Below are 25,980 nucleotides of genomic sequence, written 5' to 3' on the forward strand. Positions count from 1 at the left end.
TTAACGTTAGCTAGTTCATTATCACAAAAGTGAGAACTGCTCTAGATTGGAAACTTACGTTAATGAGTGTAAAGCCATGTTGGCTTTATGGAAACGATATACAATATATGGGAAAGAATATAGTTCAGGAAATAATCCAAACCTAGTTCTGCCTAATTAGGACATAACGTTAGCTAGCTAGATAACGGTACTGTACTGTAGCTCATACAACGCCGACGGTTAAACCCGGCTTTCTAATATTTACGGTAATTAACTATAGTAACGTTATGGAAGATATTCACAGAAAACCATTATTGTCTTCGTTATTCATTATTAGTATGTTATATTATTATATAAATTATTTCTAGACATATTCAGAGCCAAACATCAACCCAACTTAACCTTATTAACTGTTGTCCCATCCAAACTTGCCACCATCGTTTTCAGTTGTAATTGCGAAGTTCCCGGAAGAAGTCCAGCAACAACGGAGGTTCCTCGATGAACCCACCTTCTAACAAGTTCTTTGAAGAACCTTTTGGGGCTGTTTTTCATTGACCAAGAACCCTACGGTTCTTAGGGGATCTGAGGACAACTCCAGTTGAACCCTTCATTTTTAGAGTTGTAGTCGGCTCGATTTACTCTCAGATTCAAACATGATGATTAGTATCAACGATCAAGTCAGCTGCTGCTGCTCCAATACAGTATGAGGTGAGACGGTGAACTGATGTTGAACTGGGCAGTCAGCTGCTGCTGCTCCAATACGGTATGAGGTGAGACGGTGAACTGACGTTGAACCGGGCAGTCAGCTGCTGCTGCTCCAATACAGTATGAGGTGAGACGGTGAACTGATGTTGAACCGGGCAGTCAGCTGCTGCTGCTCCAATACAGTATGAGGTGAGACGGTGAACTGATGTTGAATCATAATAATTAAGTTAATAAAAATGTATTAGTGAAACTGTTAAAAAATAGTATATGGCATATTAAATATATTACGGTATTGTTATCATATAGAAACATTATGGAATATTGTACATCATATTAGCATCAACATACATTATTGTTTCATTCAATTTCACATAATAAGGATATTTCATATTTTCAATTTCAGAAGTCAGAACCCATCACCTGCTATGTAAAAGAGACAGAAGAATGCACAATGATCAATGCTATCCGGGATCCTTGGGACATCCCTACCCTAAACCCTAACCTTACCCTCACTACTAAAATAGTGGTTTTGTCTGACAGCATAGACAACAGCTCTACACTTTATTGACTGACTGATCCATTCATCCTTCCATCCCTCCTCAGCCTTCCTCTCCTCTGAAGACCCAGTGAGGGTGGAGCTCAGTCAGAGAGCTGTTGAGGGACTGGTTAGGAAGAACACTTCTACAGCCGGAGGTGAGAGGTCACACATGGTTTAGATGGTAAATATTTATGTCCCCTTAGTGGTTCATCACGTCAGCAAAAGGGAATATGTTCCATCATCCATGTTAATTTACATTGGTGCAAATTGTCCACTGATACTGGTGCAATTTCTCACCCCTTTTGGCTGTATGAAAGTTAACTTCCCCTCAGGCACACACATTTGTTCTTTAATATTATGAAGGTAATTTGTGTAGAATGTACTTTCCCCCACATCTCTTTACATTGCTCATGCATATTTGGTGGCCTGACTGCGTCAAAGGCTCATCCTGTTAGATCTGAACCTAATGGAGCTTAGTGTGATCGGATGACAGAAATCACATTTAGGTGCCAGGTGTAACTGAGACCATAGATGCTCCATATCCATTACTTTGAGTGTTTTATATAATATGACTAAATGTGTTTCTTTCTGTGTTGCAGGGGCAGTCAAGAAATGGAACAGCAAGGCCACAGAACATGACACAAGCAGAGCTGTGGGAGACCACCTCAAGCCCCTGGTAGAGCCGGGGGTGGTGTTTACCACTCCACCAGCAGAGCTGTGGGAGACCACCTCAAGCCCCTGGTAGAGCCGGGGGTGGTGTTTACCACTCCACCAGCAGAGCTGTGGGACACCACCTCAAGCCCCTGGTAGAGCCGGGGGTGGTGTTTACCACTCCACCACACCTTCAACAAGCTGGAAAAGTGGGATTGATACTGTTTTTCATATTAAGACCAAGAGTCTGTTGATATTTATTTTTTTCAAATCAAATGCAATATTTTCAAATCAAGCTTTATTTATACAGCACATGTCAGACATGGATGCAACACAATGGCTTCACAGGAAAAAACTAAGAAAAAAAATGAAATATTTAGTACACAACAACCATAAGAGGATAAAACACAGAAGAATAACAACTGAAAGACTAATGAACATAGCAAGGAAATGCCATTGATTAAAATATAAAAAATATGATGCTATATCCAACCCAACCCAAAATATAAGCTTGTTTTTTAGGAGGGGTTCTGAAAGACACTATGGGGGTGTCCACTGAAAGTTGACTAGTAACAACAACTGGGACCTAAAAGACACCCACCATGAGACCCACTAAATCTGCCCAAGAAGAGGCAAACAAAAGAAAAACACACACCAAACTTAAAGACAGTAAGAAAACCAAAAAGGTGGAGCAACTAAAGGTGTTGACTCTCCACATCTATCAAGACAACTGGAGCACTGGGCCAGACACTCTTAAATAGAACCTGGACCAGCTCAGTTGAAACACCTTCGCACTAATGAGACGGACAAGCCAGCACAGGTGTAACACATACTGACTAACGAGGTGACACCAATCAGTGCGTCCTTATTGCTGACGAGCTATACGTGCTAAAGTCAACAACAAATATATCCTACATTTATGGCTCAATTTATTAGGATTGTTAATAAAATTGATTATAGACCGATTTATTATACTGCGTCCATGTGTATAAGCTGCAAGTATGTTGAAATTTAAAAAATAATATTTTCAACTTTCAACTAAAACCAAACTTATATTGTACGTCGGCATAGTCTTATTTTCAACGACATTTTACTAGGTGGGATATCCCCAATGTCACAGTTTAAACGTGTCCAAATCAATAGTCCAAATGCAGAAACAGTTTGTGATAAATTGAAAACCTAAACGTAAAATGTACTATATACACAAACATCTGCCACAATTATCATATTACTTGTATTTATATAAACAAGCTCCTTATAAACTGCACAAGCACCAGACACACTGTTGTTTTGACAAGTAGCAATAAATCAATGAATTCAATTAGGGGGGACATCAGGTTGTATGTGCTGTTGAAACTAACACAACTAAAAAAACACATGGAAATGGGAGATATCTTTAACCTCACTGGTTAGAAGACAACCTGTAGAAGACAGTCAGCTACATTTTGGAGTGATGCATTTAAATATAGGGGTCACTAAACAAAGGAACGCAAACACTTATTTGTCATCACTCAACGATATCATGTTGAAATCAATTGTGCAGAGGAGGGAGATGAGGTTGCACGTCCTGTTAAAACTAACAGCTCAAAAACCACATGGAATCTGGGAGTAATGTGTACACCACTGGTTAGAGGACAATTTGTAGAAAACAGCTAGCTACATTTTGAGGTGTTGCATTTTGATTCAAGAGGGTCACCAACATGGTAAGTGTAACACAGCTCTTTTTGTGTTAGTCACTTTTTTGTTAAATCACATAAATAGTACTCTTTCAAGAGCCTGGATTTTTCCTAAGACTGAAATCAATTGAATGGGGCAAACGTTTAGGGTTCTACATTGTGAAATTCCTTAAAATACTCCTACTACATTGTTAAAAACATTCTACATTGTGACATTAATTCATTGATATCATGAAACAACTCCTTCATGTACTCCTTCATGTATGTATTTTCTGATGTTTGATCAGAGATCTTTTATCAGAGTATCTCTTGTCACACTGATCACAGCTGTAAGGTTTCTCTCCTGTGTGTGTTTTCTGGTGCACTGTCAGCTCTCCAGCTTGACGAAAACTCTTCTCACATTGACCACAGCTATAAGGTTTCTCTCCTGTGTGTATTCTCTGGTGTATAGTCAGAGTGCCAGATGTAGAACATCTCTTCCCACATTGACCACAGCTGTAAGGTTTCTCTCCTGTGTGTGTTCTCTGGTGCACTGTCAGCTCTCCAGATCGAATAAAACTCTTCCCACATTGACCACAGCTATAAGGTTTCTCTCCTGTGTGTATTCTCTGGTGTATAGTCAGAGTGCCAGATGTAGAACATCTCTTCCCACATTGACCACAGCTGTAAGGTTTCTCTCCTGTGTGTGTTCTCTGGTGCACTGTCAGCTCTCCAGATCGAATAAAACTCTTCCCACATTGACCACAGCTATAAGATTTCTCTCCTGTGTGTATTCTCTGGTGTATAGTCAGATTGCCAGATGTAGAAAATCTCTTCCCACATTGATCACAGCTGTAAGGTTTCTCTCCTGTGTGTATTCTCTGGTGTATAGTCAGATTGCCAGATGTAGAACATCTCTTCCCACATTGATCACAGCTGTAAGGTTTCTCTCCTGTGTGTGTTCTCTGGTGCACTGTCAGCTCTACAGATTGACCAAAACTCTTCCCACATTGATCACAGCTATAAGGTTTCTCTCCTGTGTGTGTTCTCTGGTGTACAGTCAGATGGCTTGATGAAGTAAAACTCTTCTCACATTGATCACAGCTATAAGGTTTCTCTCCTGTGTGTGTTCTCTGGTGCACTGTCAGCTCTCCAGATTGACCAAAACTCTTCCCACATTGATCACAGCTATAAGGTTTCTCTCCTGTGTGTATTCTCTGGTGCACTGTCAGATGGCCAGATTGCCCAAAACTCTTCCCACATTGACCACAGCTATAAGGTTTCTCTCCTGCGTGTATTCTCTGGTGCACTGTCAGATGGCCAGATTGCCCAAAACTCTTCCCACATTTAACACAGCTAAAATATTTCTCTCCTGTGTGTGTTCTCTGATTAATTTTAATGCCTAATGAGGTGAATCTCTTCCCACAGTCAGAGCAGCATTGAGTTCTCTTCCCTGTGGGTCTCTGCAGGTGTTTCTTGAGGTGTTCTGATCTGGAGAGACTCTTCTCTGCCTCTTCAGCATCATGAGGTTGTTGAGGCTCCCCAGAGGATCCACGATAGTCCCGTATCTCTCCTGTGTGAACAACAAAGTCAGACAGATGATTAAAGGCCCACAACAGCGGAAATCCATTGTAAAAGGTGATGCCAAAAGCATAAAAATAAAGGATGTTGTACAACAATTGACGTCTGTAATGAATGTTAAAGTTATTTGACAATGGTCTTAAAATGAGCAACAATAATCATATTTTGTCTTGTTTTCACATTAGTAGTAACATCGATGATTGTAGGCTAGAAATAAGTTATTCATGTTGTTGAAACTCTAAGCAGTGTGCCAGACGACTTTTGGTCTCCAATATAGGCCCCTTTCTGTGTTTAATAAAATTTCGGCACGAGGGCGATGCCCATACAATTTGATTGCAGAAACTCCTCCCTGCTAATGAGGAAACCGCTAGTTACGGATGTAGTATATCTGCCTGGAACAAAAATGGTGAGCAAAGATTTTAGTTCTTCACATTGTATTCTGAATGTGAATGGGGGAAAACTCAGGGGAGTAACCGCCATGTCCAGGAAGCTTATGAGTACATTTCACACTACTTTGGATTATAATTGTTAGGCTCGTTTGAATGTCCTGCTTAATATAATGTTTGTGTCATCATCGCAAATCAACCGGTTTGTATTTAAAAAACACTTCAACCAGTAAAATGCTCTTTGGCTTGTCCATCAGCCTGACAATGCGGGTTTGTACACTGTTTGCCAAATTGGCCCATAACTTCACCTAACAACAAATATACCTGTAATGAACGAAGAAGCACTTTGGTTGTTATTGCATGACATACATAGTGTACTCTAGGACCCATAACAACAACATAGACCTACTGTAGGACCCATAACTTCACCTAACAACAACATAGACCTACTGTAGGACCCATAACTTCACCTAACAACAACATAGACCTACTGTAGGACCCATAACTTCACCTAACAACAACAGAGACGTACTGTAGAACCCATAACTTCACCTAACAACAACATAGACCTACTGTAGGACCCATAACTTCACCTAACAATAACATAGACCTACTGTAGGACCCATAACTTCACCTAACAACAACATAGACCTACTGTAGGACCCATAACTTCACCTAACAACAACACAGACCTACTGTAGGACCCATAACTTCACCTAACAATAACATAGACCTACTGTAGGACCCATAACTTCACCTAACAATAACATAGACCTACTGTAGGACCCATAACTTCACCTAACAATAACATAGACCTACTGTAGGACCCATAACTTCACCTAACAACAACATAGACCTACTGTAGGACCTATAACTTCAAATAAGAACAAATAAAGACATTTCATAATCTGATCACTAGATAATTTTGTGAATAATCCCACTAGGCTACTCTGTAATGTGATGTCATTCTAAATGTCCTGAATAAAGGAAAATAGCTCTGTGTGTTGTACAACAGCCGATCCATCAAGGAACAGTTCTCTACACATTATGAGCTAAGTATCTCTGTGTGCAAACAGACTAACGAGGCCCTACTGTAAATCAAACAGACAATAACATTATAAACATCAATATGTTAGGGATGTTGGATCCAACGTGGAGCACGGCATAACTGTCTTTACCAGAGTAATGAATGAAGAAGCACTTTGGTTGTTGTTGCATGTCGTGATGTTTGTCATGTGACTGTCATTCAGAAAATGATTTCCTGGATCAGCTGATGATAGTTGAACATGTGACTGTAACTAAACAGCTACAGTATTAAGAATTATGTGTAATTATTGAAGAACCACATTAATGACAGTATCCATTTGGGTGTTGTCAATAAAGTTAAGGTGACTCTCAGTTAGAACCATTGGATTTAGCAAACTCTGAAAATTATTTAGGATTTCTGTGCCCATGAAAACTGTTATCCCAGCATAATATAAGGAAACTAAATGTTACGTAGTTAGAGTGCATTTCAGAGATCTGAATACAAAAAACTGTACTAACAGGACAATAACCTAAACCACAAGGCCAAATCGACGCTGGAGGACCTTACCAAGATGACATTGAATGTTCCTGAGTGGCCTAGTTACAGTTTGGACTTAAATCGTCTTTAAAATCTATGGAAAGACTTGAAAATGGCTTTCTAGCAATGATCTCTGAAATTCTGAATACGATATTTATTATTAATATTTTATTTCACCTTTATTTAACAAATTAACACTGGAGTGATAGATATGCAGATGATGACAAGTAGAAATACTGGTGTGCAAACGAACAAAAAAAGTAAATAAAAACATGGGGAGGTAGGCAGTTGGATGGGCTATTTACAGATGGGCTGTGTACAGCTGCAGCGATCGGTAAGCTGGTCAGATAGCTGATGCTTAAAGTTAGTGAGGGAGATATAAGTCTCAAACTTCAGCGATTTTTGCAATTCGTTCCAGTCATTGGCAGCAGAGAACTGGAAGGAAAGGCGGCCAAAGAGGTGTTGGCTTTGGGGATGACCAGTGAGATATACTTCCTGGAGCGCGTGCTATGGGTGGGTGTTGCTATGGTGACCAGTGAGCTGAGTTAAGGGGGAGCTTTCCCTAGCAAAGACTTATAGATGACCTGGAGCCAGTAGGTTTGGCGATGAATATGTAGCGAAGGGCCAGCCATTCTAAGTCAGAACCGTCCAGAGTAGTGATGCTAGTCGGGGGTGCGGATGCGGGCAGCGATCGGTTAAAGTGCATGCATTTAGTTTTACTTGCATTTAAGAGCAGTTGGAGGCCACAGAAGGAGTGTTGTATGGCATTGAAGCTCGTTTGGAGGTTTGTTAACACAGTGTCCAAAGAAGGGCCAGATGTATACAGAATAGCCCGAGAATTTAACCCTGTGGCACCCCCATAGAGACTGCCAAAGGTCCGGACAACAGGCCCTCCGATTTGACACACTGAACTCTATCAGAGAAGTAGTTGGTGAACCAGGTGAGGCAGTCATTTGAGAAACCAACCATTAATCTACAAACAATAGAATCCTCATTCATCTACACACAATAGAATCCTCAATAATTAACACAAATGTGAAAACAGGTAAAAAATAAAAAATACTAAAATACTTAGTTTTTTTCTGATGGTTAGGCTATCTTGTTTCAGAGGGGTGTCATCAATAGCCCATAATGACAACAGATAATAAACAGAAATACCTTATTTACATAAGTATTCAGACCCTTTGCTATGAGACTCGAAATTGCTTTCAGGTGCATCTTGTTTCCATTAATCATCCTTGAGATGTATCTACAACTTGTTCAGAGTCCACCTGTGGTAAATTCAATTGATTGGATATGATTTGGAAGGCACACACCTGTCTATATAAGGTCCCAGAGTTGACAGAGCATGTCAGAGAAAAAAACAAACAATGAGGTCGAAGGAATTGTCCGTAGAGCTCCAAGACAGGAGTGTGTCGAGGCATAGATCTGGGGAAAGGTTCCCAAGAACACAGTGGCCTCCATCATTCTTAAATTGAATAATCTTCCTAGAGCTGGTCACCCGGCCAAACTGAGCGATTGGGGGAGAAGGGCCTTGGTCAGGGAGGTGACCAAAAACCTGATGGTCACTCTGACAGAGCTGCAAAGTTCCTCTGTGGAGATGTGAGAACCTTCCAGAAGGACAACCATCTCTGCAGCACTCCACCAATCAGACATTTCTGGGATAGTGGCCAGATGGAAACCACTCCTCAGTAAAAGGCACATGACAGACCACTTGGAGTTTGACAAAAGGCACCTTAACGACTCTCAGACCATGAGAAACAAGATTCTCTGGTCTGATGAAACCAAGATGGAACTCTTTGGCCTGAATGCCAAGAGTCACGTCTGGAGGAAACCTGGCACCATCCCTACGGTGAAGCATGGTGGTGGCAGCATCATGCTGTGGGGATGTTTTTCAGCAGCAGGGACTGGGAGACTAGTCAGGATGGAGGGAAATATTAACGGAGCAAAGTGCAGAGAGATCCTTGATGAAAGACCTGCTCCAGAGTGCTCAGGACCTCAGACTGGGGCAAAGGTTCACCATCCAATAGGACAACGACCTTAAGCACACAGCCAAGACAACGCAGGAGTGGCTTCGGTAGAAGTTTCTGAATGTCCTTGAGTGACATAGCCAGAGCCCGGACTTGAGCCCGATCTAACATCTCTGGAGAGACCTGAAAATAGCTGTGCAGTGATGTTCCCCATCCAACCTGACAGAGCTTGAGAGGATCTGCAGAGAAGGATGGGAAAAACTCCCCAAATGCAGGTGTGCCAAATAAATTAGCTAAATGAAAGAGGAAAATCAAATTTTTAATCAATTTTAGAATAAGGCTTTAAAGTAACAAAAAGTGTAAAAAGTCAAGGGGTCTGAATACTTTCCCGAATACACTGTATACAGCAACACCTCCCCCATAAGCATTCCTGTCTTTTCTGTAGATGTTATTTCCCTGTATTGCTACTGCTGGATCAAAGGAATTATCTCAGTGAGTTTCAGAGATGAACAGTACAGTACATTCCAAATTCAATAGGCAGGCAAGTAAACAAAACGTTTTCAAATAAAAACTATACCAGAAAATGTCAAAGCGTATATAACGCCCGTCCAAGAGACAGTCGACCAATCGCGCTTACATTGTCATGCTGTGACACGCAGTTCCTAAGCTATTTCTCATGAAAATCTAACCAAAAAATCTATCTAAAATCTAATCTTTTTAAAGTCAGGGTATAAGTCGAGATACATGCCTATTTTCCTTGAAAGTACGTAATGGTACGATTGCAAAGCTATACGATATTACAGAGAACAAGTTAAATATCTCTAATTATCTCTGAAAATATTTGTATTGTTGTGCTTCTTGTTCACGGAGGGTAATTAATGCCAATGTTCTTTTCTTTAAGCTGTTAATACAAATTGAAAGGAGTCTCCAATATCCTCATTTCTTAAAGTATTTCTGGTGATAGCAGGTGATAGTGATACACAAGCTAGGTCTATTTGAAACATTGCCATCCCATGGCAGCATTTACCAGCCACCAGGTTCAGAAGCTTTAAAACCACATAAAAAATATTATATTTTTGCCCAAAGTTAAGATATAAATTATTCAAACTGAACATAATTCATGCTGGTTATTATTTTAGGCTATTTTAGTTTTGGAGTCAAAGATAGTTTTGGAATAGTTTTCATTCTTCAAACAGGTTTGTTAATTTATTTCAGTTTACTAAAAACGTTTCCTAATTACTTTTTTCTATAATAAGCATGGAGGTTTCCCCTATCAACCAGTCATAGGTACTGGTGACAAAGCGCCTCGTAACCTAGCTGGGAATGGGACAGACGGAACCCTTCTGTGGTAACAGACAGGGGCGATTTGTAATCAAAACGAATTCCCAGGAATGGGGTTCATATGAACCACAGAGACTGTGTGTGGGATAATAACATGGCCCTGTCCAACCCTGCTTGTTCCCTCGACTCCGCTACCAACCACCAATCTCCAACAGGACCTTTAACCTGTATCACTAGACACCTCATAGTGAGCTACAGGTAGGAATCAGCAATGAATCCCAATAATGAGACACCTCTGGGGAGGGGTGTCAGCAACATTTAAAAAAATATATATAGTGTTTTATGACAAACCGTTTTTTTACAAATCCGTCAAGACACGAACTTAGACTTTACAGTGAAATGCTTTACTTACAAGCCCTTAACCAACAGTGCAGTTCAAGAAGAAGAAAAACGTTTACCAACTAGACTAAAATAAAAAGTAATAATAAAAAGTAACACAATGAGAATAACAATAACGAGGTTATATACAGGGGGCACCGGTACCGAGTCAGTGTGGAGGTTATATACAGGGGGTACCGGTACTGAGTCAGTGTGGAGGCTATATACAGGGGGCACCGGTACCGAGTCAGTGTGGAGGTTATATACAGGGGGTACCGGTACTGAGTCAATGTGGAGGCTATATACAGGGGGCACCGGTACCGAGTCAGTGTGGAGGCTATATACAGGGGGCACCGGTACCGAGTCAGTGTGGAGGCTATATACAGGGGGCACCGGTACCGAGTCAGTGTGGAGGCTATATACAGGGGGCACTGGTACTGAGTCAGTGTGGAGGCTATATACAGGGGGCACCGGTACTGAGTCAGTGTGGAGGCTATATACAGGGGGCACCGGTACGAGTCAGTGTGGAGGCTATATACAGGGGGCACCGGTACCGAGTCAGTGTGGAGGCTATATACAGGGGGCACCGGTACTGAGTCAGTGTGGAGGCTATATACAGGGGGCACCGGTACTGAGTCAGTGTGGAGGCTATATACAGGGGGCACCGGTACTGAGTCAGTGTGGAGGCTATATACAGGGGGCACCGGTACGGAGTCAGTGTGGAGGCTATATACAGGGGGCACCGGTACTGAGTCAGTGTGGAGGTTATATACAGGGGGCACCGGTACTGAGTCAGTGTGGAGGCTATATACAGGGGGCACCGGTACTGAGTCAGTGTGGAGGTTATATACAGGGGGCACCGGTACTGAGTCAGTGTGGAGGCTTTATACAGGGGGCACCGGTACTGAGTCAGTGTGGAGGCAATATACAGGGGGCACCGGTACCGAGTCAGTGTGGAGGCAATATACAGGGGGCACCGGTACCGAGTCAGTGTGGAGGTTATATACAGGGGGCACCGGTACTGAGTCAGTGTGGAGGCTATATACAGGGGGCATCGGTACCGAGTCAGTGTGGAGGCTATATACAGGGGGCACTGGTACCGAGTCAGTGTGGAGGCTATATACAGGGGGCACCGGTACTGAGTCAGTGTGGAGGCTATATACAGGGGGCATCGGTACCAAGTCAGTGTGGAGGCTATATACAGGGGGCACTGGTACCAAGTCAGTGTGGAGGCTATATACAGGGGGCACCGGTACTGAGTCAGTGTGGAGGCTATATACAGGGGGCACTGGTACCGAGTCAGTGTGGAGGCTATATACAGGGGGCACCGGTAGTGAGTCAGTGTGGAGGCTATATACAGGGGGCATCGGTACCGAGTCAGTGTGGAGGCTATATACAGGGGGCACTGGTACCGAGTCAGTGTGGAGGCTATATACAGGGGGCACCGGTACTGAGTCAGTGTGGAGGCTATATACAGGGGGCACCGGTACTGAGTCAGTGTGGAGGCAATATACAGGGGGCATCGGTACCGAGTCAGTGTGGAGGCTATATACAGGGGGCACTGGTACCGAGTCAGTGTGGAGGCTATATACAGGGGGCACCGGTAGTGAGTCAGTGTGGAGGCTATATACAGGGGGCATCGGTACCGAGTCAGTGTGGAGGCTATATACAGGGGGCACTGGTACCGAGTCAGTGTGGAGGCTATATACAGGGGGCACCGGTACTGAGTCAGTGTGGAGGCTATATACAGGGGGCACCGGTACTGAGTCAGTGTGGAGGCAATATACAGGGGGCACCGGTACTGAGTCAGTGTGGAGGCTATATACAGGGGGCACCGGTACTGAGTCAGTGTGGAGGTTATATACAGGGGGCACCGGTACTGAGTCAGTGTGGAGGCTAAATACAGGGGGCACTGGTACTGAGTCAGTGTGGAGGCTATATACAGGGGGCACTGGTACCGAGTCAGTGTGCGGGGTTACAGGCTAGTTGAGGTAATCTGTACAGGAAGGTAGGGGAGTGTAGTGACTATGCATAGGTAACAAACAACCAGCGAGTAGCAGCAGTGCACAAAATGGAGGGGGGTGGGGTCAATGTAAATTGTCCGGTGGTGATTTCCCGAATTGTTCAGCAGTCTTATGGCTTGGAGGTAGAAGCTGTTGAGGAGGCTTTTGGTTCTAGACTTGGAGCTCCGGTACAACTTGCCGTGCGGTAGCAGAGAAAACAGTCTATGACTTGGGTGACTGGAGTCTCTGGCAATTTTGTGGGCTTTCCTCTGACACCGCCTATTATATAGGTCCTGGATGGCAGGAAGCTTGGCCCCAGTGATGTACTGGGCCGTTCGCACTACCCTCTGTAGCGCCTTACGGTCAGATGCCGAGCAGTTGCCATACCAGGTGGAGATGCAACCGGTCATTATTTGACTATTTTACCTGCCAGAACCAGTCTACCTCTGAAAATAACATACAGTCCTTGAACCTTGAGGAGTAACGGGGGCAGCAATCAGCAGTAGACACAATAACAAAGCGTACTCCCTTCCTGTTTCGGTAAAAAGCATATTAAGCTTATATTTTGGGTTCTGATGGGGTATGACAGTTGAACTAACCTCATGAGGCATTCATAAGTGAATTCTTAAAGAAACAGATGGGTACATATCATTAATGTATAAGTCCCCAAATGGATGTAACAACTGCTGATTGCCCCTTTAAGACTACATATTGGGCTAATCTAATAGGAGATATTGAGGACTACAGTATTTCAGGCATTGTCATTGGATGCATTTGATCAATTGTTAACGTTTTGTTGATGGTCCACTCTTGATGTTCTACACGTTACAGTGTAGCTTCAGCCATTCCTACAGAACAACATTACAGTGTAAAACCCATTTACTGCATATTGGTTCAACAACTGCAGAGACGGTACTTACTGGTGTTAAACAGATCTCCAACCTCCTCTTCTTCCTTCTCCTCCTTCAATGTGACAGTCATCTCCTCCTCCTCCTCTTTCACTCCAAAAACTGCATCCTCCTCTTTCTCTTCCTCTTCTTCTTTTACTGTAACATCTTCCTCCTCTTTCACTCTGAACGCGTCTTCTTCTTCTTTCCCTGTAACGTCTTTCTCTTCTTCTTTCAGGGTAACAACCTCACCCTCTACTTGTATTTGTATTGTAACATCCTTCTCTTCCTCCTCCTCTTTCTCTTTAACGAGAGCTTCTTTCTCCGTCCAGCAGACCCCCTCTTCTGTAGCAGGAGGAGAGTAGCTTAGTGAACTCATGGTCGGAAATGTTAGCTAGCTAGCATTAGCGACTAGCCTAGTTCAAAGCTAACTTAGCAAACCAGCTAGCTGACAAACAACGTAAATATATAATTAAATGGGCCAACAAGTACATAAGACAGAAGTGTGTTTAATACACAGCGACTAATATACACCAAAACAGTGTAAAGCGGGTGAATGTTGTAGCTATGTTTGCTAGAAAGCTACCGAGGTGTCTGACTAGCTGTTGTCGTTGAAGAAGCGTCCCGTCCACTAGATTATACGTCACACTGGCAGCATCGCCTGAACCTAAAGACGCACATCGCCACCTGCTGACTGCAGTGGGCAACGCAGTTGAGGAACCAAAAGTTTATTTAATAAACTTTATAAGTCGTTCAAAGAGAAGCATGTGTTGATTGATTCGTTTTTAATGAGTGAGAATTTAAAACAAGCGTTTACACCCACAATCAAATGGTTGTTAATACATCTAAATCATGGTTTAGTGTTTCTGTATCAAAATGGACTTTTAACAAATTCAAATCCTTTGGAGTCATTTTGACCCCAGCCAAAAGCACCTTTGATAAATAGGACATTTATTTCAAATCAAAATCAAATCACATTTTATTGGTCACATACACGTGTTTAGCAGATGTTATTGTAGGTGTAGTGAAATGCTTGTGGTTCTAGCTCCGACAGTGCAGTAATATCTAACAAGTAATATCTAACAATTTCACAACATATACCCAATACACACACATGTAAGTATTTGAATCTAGGTTTCTCTGTTGACATGATAGAAAACTCTGCCAGTGGTATACAGTGCATACAGTGCATGGTATACAGATCTCCCAAGACAAGGTTTAAATCTCATGCTCGATACTTCACTGTCTACCAAAACATTACCTCATCCAATGGCATATATCAATTGTCATTTCTAGATACTCCCAAACCTGGACAAACTCAAAATCAGACAATGAGCCTCTTAGGTCAAATACTAGGTCAAGATAAGGGCAACCTCAGAGGGGAAATACAATGGTTCCAAACACTGCCAAACTCCTTCCCCCTATGAGAAAAGTAGGGAGTGACTGGCGTACAGACATTGTATGAGATAACTAACTGGTTCCCCAATTAATAACTCCATCCCGTCACATGGTTTAGGAATAGTTACAGACACGTTCCCATAAGAAAACAACGTTCCCATAAGAAAACAACGTTCCATTCTGTCCTCCTCCCCTTCTGATATTCTACTTTGCACCACATGGTTTAACATATACATTGACTTATGAAGACAAGCCTGACCTCTCCCCTCTCTGGCCCCAAGTTACTAATCCCTAGCTCAGAAGATTCTAATGACAAGTATCTCACAAGCATATGATGAAAATAACATCTTATCTATGTTACCTAGCTAAATCTGATTCTGCCACGACACGTCAGAGCAAAAACCAAGCCATGAGGTCAAAGGAATTGTCCGTAGAGCTCTGAGACAAGAATGTGTTGAGGCACAGATCTGGAGAAAAGGTACCAAAAAATGTATGCAGCATTGAAGGTCCCCAAGAACACAGTGTCCGCCCTCATTCTTAAATGGAATAAGTTAGGAACCACCATTACTCTTCCTAGAGCTGGCCGCCCGGCCAAACGGAGAAATCGGGGGAGAAGGGCCTTGGTCAAGGAGGTGACCAAAAACTCGATGGTCACTCTGACAGAGCTCCAGTGTTCCTCTGTGGAGATGGGAGAACCTTCCAGAAGGACAATCATCTCTGCAGCACTCCAACAATCAGGCCTTTATGGTAGAGACCAGACGGAAGCTACTCCTCAGTAAAAGGCACATGACAGCCCGCTTGGAGTTTGCCAAAAGGCACCTAAAGGACTCTAACCATGAGAAACAAGATTCTCTGGTCTGATTAAACCAACTCTTTGGCCTGAATGTCATGTGTCATGTCTGGAGAAAATCGGTACCATCCTGGTGAAGCGGTGGTCATGGCAACATCATGCTGTGATGTTTTTCAGCAGCAGTGCAAATTGTCCACTGGTTTTGGTGTAATTTCTCAACCATTTTGTCAGTAGGAAAGTTAATTTCCCCTCAGGCACACACATTAGTTGATTGTTATTATGAAGGTCATTTGTATAGAATGTACTTTTCCCCACTCATTCACCCATCTCTTTACATTGCTAATTTATATGTGGTGACCTGACTGTGTCCAGACTGTCAAAGGCCCATCCTGGTAGATCTGAACCTAATTCAGCTTGGAGTGATCAGATGACAGAAGTCACATTTAGGTGCCAGGTGTAACTGAGTCCATAGATGCTCCATATCCATTACTTTGAGTGTTTTATATAATATGACTAAATGTGTTTCTGTGTTGCAGGGGCAGTCAAGAAATGGAACGGCAAGGCCACAGAACATGACATAAGCAGAGCTGTGGGAGACCACCTCAAGCCCCTGGTAGAGCCGGGGGTGGTGTTTACCACTCCACCAGCAGAGCTGTGGGAGACCACCTCAAGCCCCTGGTAGAGCCGGGGGTGGTGTTTACCACGCCTTCAGCAGGCTTAAAAAGTGGGATTGATACTGTTTTTCATACTTTATTTCATACTTTAATCAAGCTTTATTTATACAGCACATTTCAGACATGGATGCAACACAATGGCTTCACAGGAGAAAACAAATAAACAGAAATATTTAGTACACAAAAATAACAGGATAAAAAAAACAGAAGATTAACAACTGAAAGACCAATGAACATTCTAAGGAAATGCCATTGATTTAAACACTAATTGGATGCAATATCCAACCCAAAATATAAGCTTGTTTTTTAGGAGGGGTTCTCAAAGACACTATGGGGGTGTCCACTGAAAGTTGACTTGTAACAACAACTGGGACCTAAAAGACACCAACCATGAGACCCACTAAATCTGCCGAAGAAGAGGCAAACAAAAGAAAAACCCACACCAAATTTAAAGACAGGAAGCAAACCAAAAAGGTGGAGCAACTAAAGGTGTGGCCTCTCCACATCTATCAAGACAACCGGAGCACTGGGCCAGACACTCTTAAATAGAACCTGGACCAGCTCAGGTGAAACACCTTCCCACTAACGAGATGGACAAGCCAGTACAGGTGTAACACATACTGACTAACGAGATAACACCAATCAATGCGCCCTACGTGCTAACGAGCTATACGTGCTAAAGTCCAACCTCAAAACATAAATGGAAAAACCAAAGACTAACTAACACCTTAAGAGTTTGCTCACCAACAACAGAAAACAACTTCCATTTCTCATTATAATCAACTACAATGCTTCACCGTCACCAATATAAACATGGTGTCTGTCTACTGCCAAACAACAATTAAAAACAATATTTATTTTTTATATTCCCACAAAGATTTTTCTTTCTATAGCCTCTAGAACTCTCGTCTTCCTAAAACTCACTCGCTTCTAGAACTCTCGTCCCCTTGGAACGAGCCCAAACAAAACTCAAATCAAATACGGAAAAACGTGCAGTAAAAATAAACTGTGATCCATGGCAATGCATTGGCTAAACGCAAAACACAACACATTTTGACTGCCCCCCTTGAGACAATCAGCAACCAGGTTGTTCTCACCACCGACACGTCTGATTTCAAGAGGAAACTCCTGCAATATCCGTAGTAACTTTCCACCTCACTGCGGAGCTTCTCTCTCTTTTCAGGGTTCACTAGATAGGCATGTTGTTGGATCGGGGCCCAGTCCCCAATGTCATGCTCTAGTACATTTGGGTTGGCACATCTGAGAATGAACCCTGATATTCTAAAAGCAGGGCAACAATGTCAATATAATTGTACCCAAAAACTGTCAGTTGGTTGCATGAATAATTTTCATTACTAAATGTTACATGAAATGTAAATATTAAATATTTGGTTGCATAGTCTTATTTTCAACGACTTTTCAATTACATTTTGCTAGGTGGGATAGCTCACTGTCAAAACACAGTTTTAACGTGTCCAAATCAATAACCAATATGCAGAAACAGTTTGTGATATATTGAAAACCTAAACATAAAATGTGCTATATACACAAACTGCCACAATAATCATATTACTTGTATTTTTTAAACAAGCTCCTTATAAACTGCACAAGCACCAGAAACACTGTTGTTTTGACAAGTAGCAATAAATCACTGATATCGATTAGGGGGGAAATCAGGTTGTACGTGCTGTTGAAACTAACAACAAAAAAACACATGGAAATGGGAGATATACATAACTATCATTATGACATCATGGATGAATTCTAGAATATACTACACTACTACACTGGGAGATATATTATATATAACTATCATTATGACATCATGGATGAATTCTAGAATATACTACACTACTACACTGGGAGATATATTATATATAACTATCATTATGACATCATGGATGAATTCTAGAATATACTACACTACTACACTGGGAGATATCTTTCACCTCACTGGTTAGAGGACAACCTGCAGAAGACAGTCAGCTACATATTGGAGTGATGCATTTAAATTTAGGGGTCGCTAAACAAAGGAACGCAACACATTTGTCATAACTCATCAATATCATGTTGAAATCTTTTGTGCGACAGGAGGTTGCACGTCCTGTTAAAACTAACAGCTCAAAAACCACATCTGGGAATAATGTGTACATCCCTGATTAGAGGACAATTTGTAGAAAATAGATCGCTACATTTTGAAGTGTTGCATTTTGATTCAAGTGGGTCATCAACATGGTAAGTGTAACACAGCTCTTTTTGTGTTAGTCACTTTTTGTTAAATCTCATAAATAGTACTCTTCCATTTCAGAGCCTGGATTTTCCCCCTGAGGCTAATATCCATATCATGTTGAAATCAATAGAACAGGGGACAAACATTTAGGCTTCTACATTGTGACATCATTACAATACCCCTACTACAATGTTAAAACATTCTACATTGTGACATCATTAAAATACCCCTACTACAATGTTAAAACATTCTACATTGTGACATCATTAAAATACCCCTACTACAATGTTAAAACATTCCACATTGTGACATCATTAAAATACCCCTACTACAATGTTAAAACATTCCACATTGTGACATCATTAAAATACCCCTACTACAATGTTAAAACATTCCACATTGTGACATCATTAAAATACCCCTACTACAATGTTAAAACATTCCACATTGTGACATCATTAAAATACCCCTACTACAATGTTAAAACATTCCACATTGTGACATCATTAAAATACCCCTACTACAATGTTAAAACATTCCACATTGTGACATCATTAAAATACTCCTACTACAATGTTAAAACATTCCACATTGTGACATCATTAAAATACTCCTACTACAATGTTAAAACATTCCACATTGTGACATCATTAAAATACTCCTACTACAATGTTAAAACATTCCACATTGTGACATCATTAAAATACTCCTACTACAATGTTAAAACATTCCACATTGTGACATCATTAAAATACTCCTACTACAATGTTAAAACATTCCACATTGTGACATCATTAAAATACTCCTACTACAATGTTAAAACATTCCACATTGTGACATCATTAAAATACTCCTACTACAATGTTAAAACATTCCACATTGTGACATCATTAAAATACTCCTACTACAATGTTAAAACATTCCACATTGTGACATCATTAAAATACTCCTACTACAATGTTAAAACATTCCACATTGTGACATCATTAAAATACTCCTACTACAATGTTAAAACATTCCACATTGTGACATCATTAAAATACTCCTACTACAATGTTAAAACATTCCACATTGTGACATCATTAAAATACTCCTACTACAATGTTAAAACATTCCACATTGTGACATCATTAAAATACTCCTACTACAATGTTAAAACATTCCACATTGTGACATCATTAAAATACTCCTACTACAATGTTAAAACATTCCACATTGTGACATCATTAAAATACTCCTACTACAATGTTAAAACATTCCACATTGTGACATCATTAAAATACTCCTACTACAATGTTAAAACATTCCACATTGTGACATCATTAAAATACTCCTACTACAATGTTAAAACATTCCACATTGTGACATCATTAAAATACTCCTACTACAATGTTAAAACATTCCACATTGTGACATTATTAAAATACTCCTACTACAATGTTAAAACATTCCACATTGTGACATCATTAAAATACTCCTACTACAATGTTAAAACATTCCACATTGTGACATCATTAAAATACTCCTACTACAATGTTAAAACATTCCACATTGTGACATCATTAAAATACTCCTACTACAATGTTAAAACATTCCACATTGTGACATCATTAAAATACTCCTACTACAATGTTAAAACATTCCACATTGTGACATCATTAAAATACTCCTACTACAATGTTAAAACATTCCACATTGTGACATCATTAAAATACTCCTACTACAATGTTAAAACATTCCACATTGTGACATCATTAAAATACTCCTACTACAATGTTAAAACATTCCACATTGTGACATCATTAAAATACTCCTACTACAATGTTAAAACATTCCACATTGTGACGTCATTAAAATACTCCTACTACAATGTTAAAACATTCTACATTGTGACGTCATTAAAATACTCCTACTACAATGTTAAAACATTCTACATTGTGACGTCATTAAAATACTCCTACTACAATGTTAAAACATTCTACATTGTGACGTCATTAAAATACTCCTACTACAATGTTAAAACATTCTACATTGTGACGTCATTAAAATACTCCTACTACAATGTTAAAACATTCTACATTGTGACGTCATTAAAATACTCCTACTACAATGTTAAAACATTCTACATTGTGACGTCATTAAAATACTCCTACTACAATGTTAAAACATTCTACATTGTGACATTATTAAAATTCTCCTACTACAATGTTTAAACATTCTACATTGTGACATCATTAAAATTCTCCTACTACAATGTTAAAACATTCTACATTGTGACATCATTAAAATACTCCTACTACAATGTTAAAACATTCTACATTGTGACATCATTAAAATACTCCTACTACAATGTTAAAACATTCTACATTGTGACATTATTTCATTGATATCATGAAACAACTCCATGTATTTTCTGATGTTTAATCAGAGATATTTTATTAGAGTATCTCTTGTCACATTGATTACAGCTATGGGGTTTCTCTCCTGTGTGTGTTCTCTGGTGTCTAGTCAGAGATGAATGAGTAAAACTCTTCCCACATTCATCACAGCTATGCAATTTCTTTCCTGTGTGTTTTCTCTGGTGTGATACCAGGTTGAGTACCAGAGGAAAACTCTTCCCACATTGATCACAGCTATAAGGTTTCGCTCTTGTGTGTGTTCTTTGGTGTGATATCAGACGGGTTGACAGAGTAAAACTCTTCCCACAGTCAGAGCAGCAGTAAGGTTTCTCTAACGTGTGTGTTCTCAGGTGGATTTTAAGTTCTGATGAAGATTTTAAACATTTCCCACAATCAGAGCAGCAGTGAGATCTCTTCCTTGTGGATCTCCGCAGGTGTTTATTGACGTGTTCTGATGTGGAGAGACTCTTCTCTGCCCTGTCAGCATCATGAGTTTGTTGAGGCTCCCCAGAGGATCCATGATAGTCCCGTCTCTCTCCTGTGTGAACAACAAAGTCAGACAGATGGATAAATGCTCACAATCCACTGTAAAAGTGATGCCAACAGCATAGCCATGATGTTGTACAACAATTGATGCCTGTAATGAATGTAATGATTATTTGACATTTGTCTTAAAAGGAGCAAGAATAGTCATATATTGTCTTGTTTTCACATTAGTAGTAACATCTAAGATTGTAGACTTGAAATAAGTTATTCATGTTGTTGAAACTCTAAGCAGTGTGCCAGACAACTTTTGGTCTCCAATACAGGTCCCCTTCTGTGTTTGCTAGAATTGCGGCATGAGGGCAAAGCACAATTTGATTGTAGAAACTCCTCCCTGATAATGAGGAAACTGATAGCAATGGATGTAGTATATCTGGTAATGAGGAAACCACTAGTTATGGATGTAGTATATCTGGTAATGAGGAAACCACTAGTTATGGATGTAGTATATCTGGTAATGAGGAAACCACTAGTTATGGATGTAGTATATCTGGTAATGAGGAAACCACTAGTTATGGATGTAGTATATCTGGTAATGAGGAAACCACTAGTTATGGATGTAGTATATCTGGTAATGAGGAAACCACTAGTTATGGATGTAGTATATCTGCTAATGAGGAAACCGCTAGTTATGGATGTAGTATATCTGCTAATGAGGAAACCACTAGTTATGGATGTAGTATATCTGCTAATGAGGAAACCGCTAGTTATGGATGTAGTATATCTGCTAATGAGGAAACCACTAGTTATGGATGTAGTATATCTGCTAATGAGGAAACCACTAGTTATGGATGTAGTATATCTGGTAATGAGGAAACCACTAGTTATGGATGTAGTATATCTGGTAATGAGGAAACGACTAGTTATGGATGTAGAATATCTGCTAATGATGAAACCGCTAGTTATGGATGTAGCATATCTGGTAATGAGGAAACCACTAGTTATGGATGTAGTATATCTGCTAATGAGGAAACCACTAGTTATGGATGTAGTATATCTGGTAATGAGGAAACCACTAGTTATGGATGTAGTATATCTGCTAATGAGGAAACCACTAGTTATGGATGTAGTATATCTGCTAATGAGGAAACCGCTAGTTATGGATGTAGCATATCTGGTAATGAGGAAACCACTAGTTATGGATGTAGTATATCTAGTAATGAGGAAACCACTAGTTATGGATGTAGTATATCTGGTAATGAGGAAACCACTAGTTATGGATGTAGTATATATGGTAATGAGGAAACCACTAGTTATGGATGTAGTATATCTGGTAATGAGGAAACCACTAGTTATGGATGTAGTATATCTGGTAATGAGGAAACCACTAGTTATGGATGTAGTATATCTGGTAATGAGGAAACCACTAGTTATGGATGTAGTATATCTGGTAATGAGGAAACCACTAGTTATGGATGTAGTATATCTGCCTGGAGCAAAAATGGTGAACAAAGATTTTAGTTTTTCACAGTGTATTCTGAATGTGAATGGGGGAAAACTCAGGGGAGTGCATTTCACACAACTTTGGATTATAATTGTAAGGCTCGTTTGAATGTCCTGCTGAATATAATGTTTGTGTCATCATCGCAAATCAACCGCTTTGTACTTTAAAAAAACACTTCAACCAGTTAAATGCTCTTTGGCTTTATCATCAGCCTAACAATGAGGGTTTGTACACTGTTTGCCAAATTGACCCATAACTTTACCTAACAACAAATAAAGGAAAATAGCTCTGTGTGTTGTACAATGGGGATGAGGTAGGCAGTTGGATGAGCTATTTACAGATGGGCTGTGTACAGCTGCAATTTAGCTGTGTACAGCTGCAGAAATCGGTAAGCTGCTCAGATAGCTGATGCTTAAAGTTAGTGAGGGAGATATAAGTCTCCAACTTCAGCGATTTTTGCAATTCGTTCCAGTCATTGGCAGCAGAACTAGAAGGAAAGGCGGCCAAAGAGGTGTTGGCTTTGGTGATGACCAGTGAGATATACCTCCTGGAGCGCGTGCTATGGGTGGGTGTTGCTATTGTGACCAGTGAGCTGAGTTAAGGAGGAGCTTTACCTAGCAAAGACTTTTATACATTTGAAAGGTGCATGCTTATTTAAGGTGGTGAGGAAATTACTTTTAAAGAACAACCAGGCATCCTCTACTGATGGGATGAGGTCAATATCCTTCCAGGATACCCGGGCAAGGTCGATTAGAAAGGCCTGTTCGCAGAAGGGTTTTATGGAGCATTTGACAGTGATGAGGGGTGGTCCGTGGACCCATAACGGATGCAGACAATGAGGCAGTGATAAATGAGATCCTGATTGAAAACAGCCGAGCTGTATTTGGAGGGCAAGTTGGTCAGGATAATATCTATGAGGGTGCCCATGTTTACAGATTTAGGGTTGTACCTGGTGGGTTCCTTGATCATTTATGTGAGATTGAGGGCATCTAGCTTGGATTGTAGGATGGTCGGGGTGTTAAGCATATCCCAGTTTAGGTCACCTAACAGAACGAACTCTGAAGATAGATGGGGGGCAATCAATTCACATATGGTGTCCAGGGCACAGCTGGGAGCTGAGGGGGGTCTGTAACAGGCGCCAACAGTGAGAGACATTTCTGGAGAGATTCGTTTTTAAATTTAGAACCTTGAACTGTGTGGGCTTACACCTGGAAAGTATGACAGAACTATGCAGGCCATCTCTGCAGTAGATTGCAACTCCTCCCCCTTTGGCAGTTCTATCTTGACGGAAAATGTTGTAGTTCGGGATGGAAATTTCAGAATTTTTGGTGGCCTTCCAAAGCCAGGATTCAGACATGGCAAAGACATCAAGGTTGACAGAGTGTGCTGAAGCAGTGAGTAAAACAAACTGAGGGAGGAGGCTTCTGATGTTAACATGCATGAAACCAAGGCTTTTACGGTTACAGAAGTCAACAAATGAGAGCGCCTGGGGACACACAGGGCCTGGGTTAACCTCTACATCACCCGAGGAACAGAGGAGTAGGATGAGGGTACGGCTAAAGGATATCAGAACTGGTCGTCTAGTGCGTTGGGAACAGAGAATAAAAGGAGCAGATTTCTGGGCGTGGTAGGATAGATTCAAGGCATAATGTACAGACAGGGGTATAGTAGGGTGCGGGTACAGTGGAGGTAAACCTAGGCATTGAATGACGATAAGAGAGGTTGGATCTCTGGAGGCACCAGTTATGCTAGGTGAGGTCACCGCATGTGTGGGAGGTGGGACAAAAGAGTTCTCTGAGGCATGTTGAGTGGGACTAGGGGCTCCGCAGTAAAACAAAACAATGATAACTATCCTAAACAACAGTATACAAGGCATATTGACATTAGAGAGACATAGAGAGACATAAAGCGAGGCATAAAGCAATCACAGGTGTTGATTGGGAGAGCTAGCTAAGACAACAACGGGTAAGACAACAGTTAATCAGCTAAGACAACAACAGGTAAAATGGCAATGAATGGGCAGAGAGGGTCAGTTAACTACACACTGGGCCTGAGTTCGAGGCTGGGGCCGACAGATAAACAAAATGGAGTACCGTGATGAATGAACAGTCCAGCAGTCATAGCCAAGTGATCATAGGGTCCAGTGAACAGCAATATATGTACCAGGGAAGCCGTTAGGTAGTCATTACTATGCTAACCGGGAGATGCGCCTGGGTCGAGGCTAACTGGTGCTAGCTTCGGGACAAGGGCATCACCGACGTCTGGCAAAGGTAAGTTGAGGGCACATCGGACGGAATTGCGTCCGCAGACCAGTCGTGATGGATCGGCGGTGCTCCGTGTCGACAAAGGGTCTAGGCCAACTGGCAAAAGAGGTATTGTAGCTGGAGTAATTTGGTTTGCTAGCTGGGAGATGCACCTGGCTCGAGGCTAACTGGTGCTAGCTTCCGGACAAGGGCGTTAGCCACTATAGAGAAATTTGTTTCATAGGTCCAGAGCTTACGGCAGGAATCCGGTGATGTAGTGGCTTCTAGTCGTGTTAGTGAAGAGTCTGGGAGGCATCAGCTGTGTAGCCGAGTGATCATCACTGAGCAGGCCGGGAGATGGGCCTGGCTCAAGGCTAGCTTCGGGGCTGGGCTACTCGGTGGCAGCTGGCTAGCTGCGATTATCCGGTGTAATGGTCCAGAGCTTACGGCAGGAATACGGCAGGAATGGCTATGAACAGCCAACTGAATATTATTCATGATTATTATTTGACCATGCTTGTCACTTATGAACATTTTTGAACATCTTGGCATAGTTCTGTTATAATCTCCACCCGGCACAGCCAGAAGAGGACTGGCCACCCCTCATAGCCTGGTTCCTCTCTAGGTTTCTTCCTAGGTTTTGGCCTTTCTAGGGAGTTTTTCCTAGCCACCGTGCTTCTA

The 25,980-nt window shown here is 41.3% G+C and overlaps 1 protein-coding gene across 2 annotated transcripts in view; it reads right to left on the reverse strand.

Moving 5' to 3' along the window:
* Nucleotides 1-2,151: 2,151 nt before the first annotated feature.
* The window catches only part of LOC139548189 (zinc finger protein ZFP2-like), a 249,135-nt gene continuing 225,306 nt past the window's right edge, over nucleotides 2,152-25,980 (reverse strand). For both annotated transcript variants that reach the window (XM_071357686.1, XM_071357696.1), the window contains exon 2: nucleotides 2,152-5,101. In XM_071357686.1, the coding sequence (XP_071213787.1) occupies nucleotides 3,807-5,101 (1,295 nt within the window). In that variant the 3' untranslated portion in view covers nucleotides 2,152-3,806. The remainder of the gene's footprint in view (nucleotides 5,102-25,980) is intronic.

Source organism: Salvelinus alpinus, chromosome 2 (genome assembly GCF_045679555.1).
Source record: "Salvelinus alpinus chromosome 2, SLU_Salpinus.1, whole genome shotgun sequence".
Classification (NCBI taxonomy): Eukaryota; Metazoa; Chordata; class Actinopteri; order Salmoniformes; family Salmonidae; genus Salvelinus; species Salvelinus alpinus.